Source organism: Populus nigra, chromosome 1, assembly GCF_951802175.1.
Source record: "Populus nigra chromosome 1, ddPopNigr1.1, whole genome shotgun sequence".
NCBI classification, from domain to species: Eukaryota; Viridiplantae; Streptophyta; class Magnoliopsida; order Malpighiales; family Salicaceae; genus Populus; species Populus nigra.
The window spans coordinates 34,378,869-34,381,407 of NC_084852.1; the positions used below are offsets into that span (position 1 = coordinate 34,378,869).

Below are 2,539 nucleotides of genomic sequence, written 5' to 3' on the forward strand. Positions count from 1 at the left end.
ATGTCGGGGACGCCTAATTATAGCTCGAGTGTTGGCGGAAGAAGGGCCGATTTTAGCACAATAATTGCTAGTGGCTTTCCAGTGAAGGTACGCATCCAAACCCTTCTCAGGAAAACACCTAGCAGTCTACAATCACCTGCAAAAAGCATGAAGCATGAGATGGATATAACTTCCGCACCAGAGAGAAAGCTGGTGAAACAATTGCGTGCTTCAAGCACGCATTCTTTTGTTGCGGGCAGTACTCCTGCAGTCAATGGGAAATATCAGAAACTCACTGAAGATTGGGAATCAAAGAAGCTTGATTTGATAACCGGTGGAAGGTTGCTTCAAGATGGCCTTGTTTACAGGCAAAACATTTCGGTTAGATCTTTTGAAATAGGCGGTGACAGAAAAATGTCCTTTGGTGCCTTGCTGAATCACTTACAGGTTTTGTTTCTATTTCATTTTCGAACACCTAGCACTAGCATTCCTTCCATTTCCCTAGCATGTGTGAGGTTTTATCTTAGGTTGATTGTTACAAAGGATATTTGTGCAGGATACTGCACTTAACCAAAGTAGAATTACAGGGCTAATAGCGGATGGTTTTGGTTCAACACGAGAGATGAGTAGAAATAACCTTATATGGGTAGTTTCAACTCTGCATATTGTAGTGGAACGCTATCCTACCTGGTAAGGCAACACACACACACACACATACACATCTGTTTTCTTATCTTCAAGAGTTTTGGGATTCTGTTTGGATTTAAATGCATGATGCTTTAACATTAACAATCGTACAAAGCTTGAGGTTTCAAAGTAATGATATATTGTGATGCTCTTCTGTCAATAACAATCGAAGGACTGATGTTGTTGAAGTAGACACTTGGATGTATGCGTCGGGAAAGAATGGTCTGGGTCGTGACTGGATATTTCGTGACAGCAAGACTGGTGAAACTCTGGCTACCGCAACCAGGTTCTTTTTATATCATTGTCCTGTAAATTAATTACCAGCAACTAGTCATTTCGTTTTTTCTCCAACAAGTCTGGTGTCTTGTCTGAGATTACATTTTTAAGAGGTTTATTGTACATGAATGCAGCGTATACGTGATGATGAATAAGAAAACGAGGAGATTGTCCAAGTTTGCCAAGGAAATGAGGGATGAAATTGAGCCTTATTTAATGGATTGTGAGTGTCCCATCATCAATAAGGATAGCAGAAAAATACTGAAACTTGATGTTAGCACAGCAGATCAAAGATGCACAGGTTTATCAGTAAGTCTCTTTAATTAATTACGAGTTTCCACTCAGAATTAATTTGCTGTTCTTGATCATCAAACAATTTTCCTGAACACAGCCTGGATGGAACGACATGGATATCAATCAGCATGTGAGCAATGTAAAGTATATTGACTGGATTCTTGAGGTGGGCAACATTTTTTGTGTAATCGATTGCTCAAAATGTGCTACAGAAACTCGAATCATCAAAAATATTTTACAAAATTATGTAAACCAATCTTAAAACGCATCATCATTAATTCTATGAAACTCGAATTATCAGCCATTTGGAATCATGTTAAAATCAATCACGTAGAGTACCAATCTAAAATGCCATCATCAAATCAATGACCAATCTGGCAAATGTGTTGTAGACAATCTCTTATTTGGAGTGCTGCTTAGTTAATGCATGAAAATTACTCATGCACATCTAAATGAGAAATATGGCTTGTCATTTCCCAGAGCGTTCCCCGTTCATTTATGGAGCGTTACTACCTCAACGCAATGACTCTGGAATACAAGAAGGAGTGTGACATGGACAGTGTGTTGCAATCTCTCTCCAAAATGGTTGGTGGAGGCAATAGCGATTCCTTCAACGCGAATAAGGTGATAGAGTATGATCACATGCTTCGTCTCGAGAATGGACCCGAGATCCTGAGAGGAAGGACCGTGTGGAAGCTTAAAGACACGAACAGCTGCGTCAATAATTATATATATTGAAGTGCAGATTAATTACAGCTGAAAATACTGCACAGTACGTGCGAATTAATACATATATGCGCAAGCTCCAGTTCAATTGATGCTACTGTAGCTCTCCAGTTCAATCCTATTATTAGTATTATTATTATTTATTTTGATTCTCTTGTAATCTTAATAATTTTATTTTTATTAATGTATTCAAGACTGTTGAGGAATTTTCTTCTTTCTTTCATGGGGATGTACACATTTCATTAAATAGTTGGTGTCTCTTGATTGACAGATTGTTCAGAACTTGCTGCTGATTTGTTCGATTGCTGGAAAATAATTGAGCACAACACCAAGTTTTTCTGAATGAAAATATATCAGATATGCACTACCTAAAAACTCTTCTAACTTCGAAAGCTAAATATTGGTTTTGTACGTCACTTGTCACTAGGCATGACAATAATTATATAAAAATGTGGGTTGACTTTTGAAAAACAGTAGAGTACAACATTTTTTTTATTTTAATATTGAAATATTAATATATTTAATCACCTCTATTAAAAATTTCATGATTTGACTCATTCATAGTTAAATGTCTCTT

General features: G+C 37.1%; 1 protein-coding gene across 1 annotated transcript; it reads left to right on the forward strand.

The window, feature by feature from the left end:
• LOC133681520 (palmitoyl-acyl carrier protein thioesterase, chloroplastic-like) lies at nt 1–2,066 on the forward strand. The gene is made up of 6 exons (XM_062104580.1): nt 1–347; nt 523–669; nt 839–952; nt 1,077–1,251; nt 1,334–1,402; nt 1,717–2,066. Exons 1-6 carry the CDS (start codon nt 1–3, stop codon nt 1,972–1,974), a joined length of 1,110 nt encoding a protein of 369 aa, XP_061960564.1. The 3' UTR covers nt 1,975–2,066.
• The last annotated feature ends 473 nt before the right edge of the window (nt 2,067–2,539 follow it).

Excerpts from the sequence above, each read along its gene's own strand:
- LOC133681520 (XM_062104580.1), top strand. The coding sequence starts at position 1 with ATGTCGGGGACGCCTAATTATAGCTCGAGTGTTGGCGGAAGAAGGGCC. Across the intron at positions 670-838 it reads GTGGAACGCTATCCTACCTG|GACTGATGTTGTTGAAGTAG; the intron begins GTAAGGCAACAC and ends TAACAATCGAAG. Across the intron at positions 953-1,076 it reads ACTCTGGCTACCGCAACCAG|CGTATACGTGATGATGAATA; the intron begins GTTCTTTTTATA and ends ACATGAATGCAG.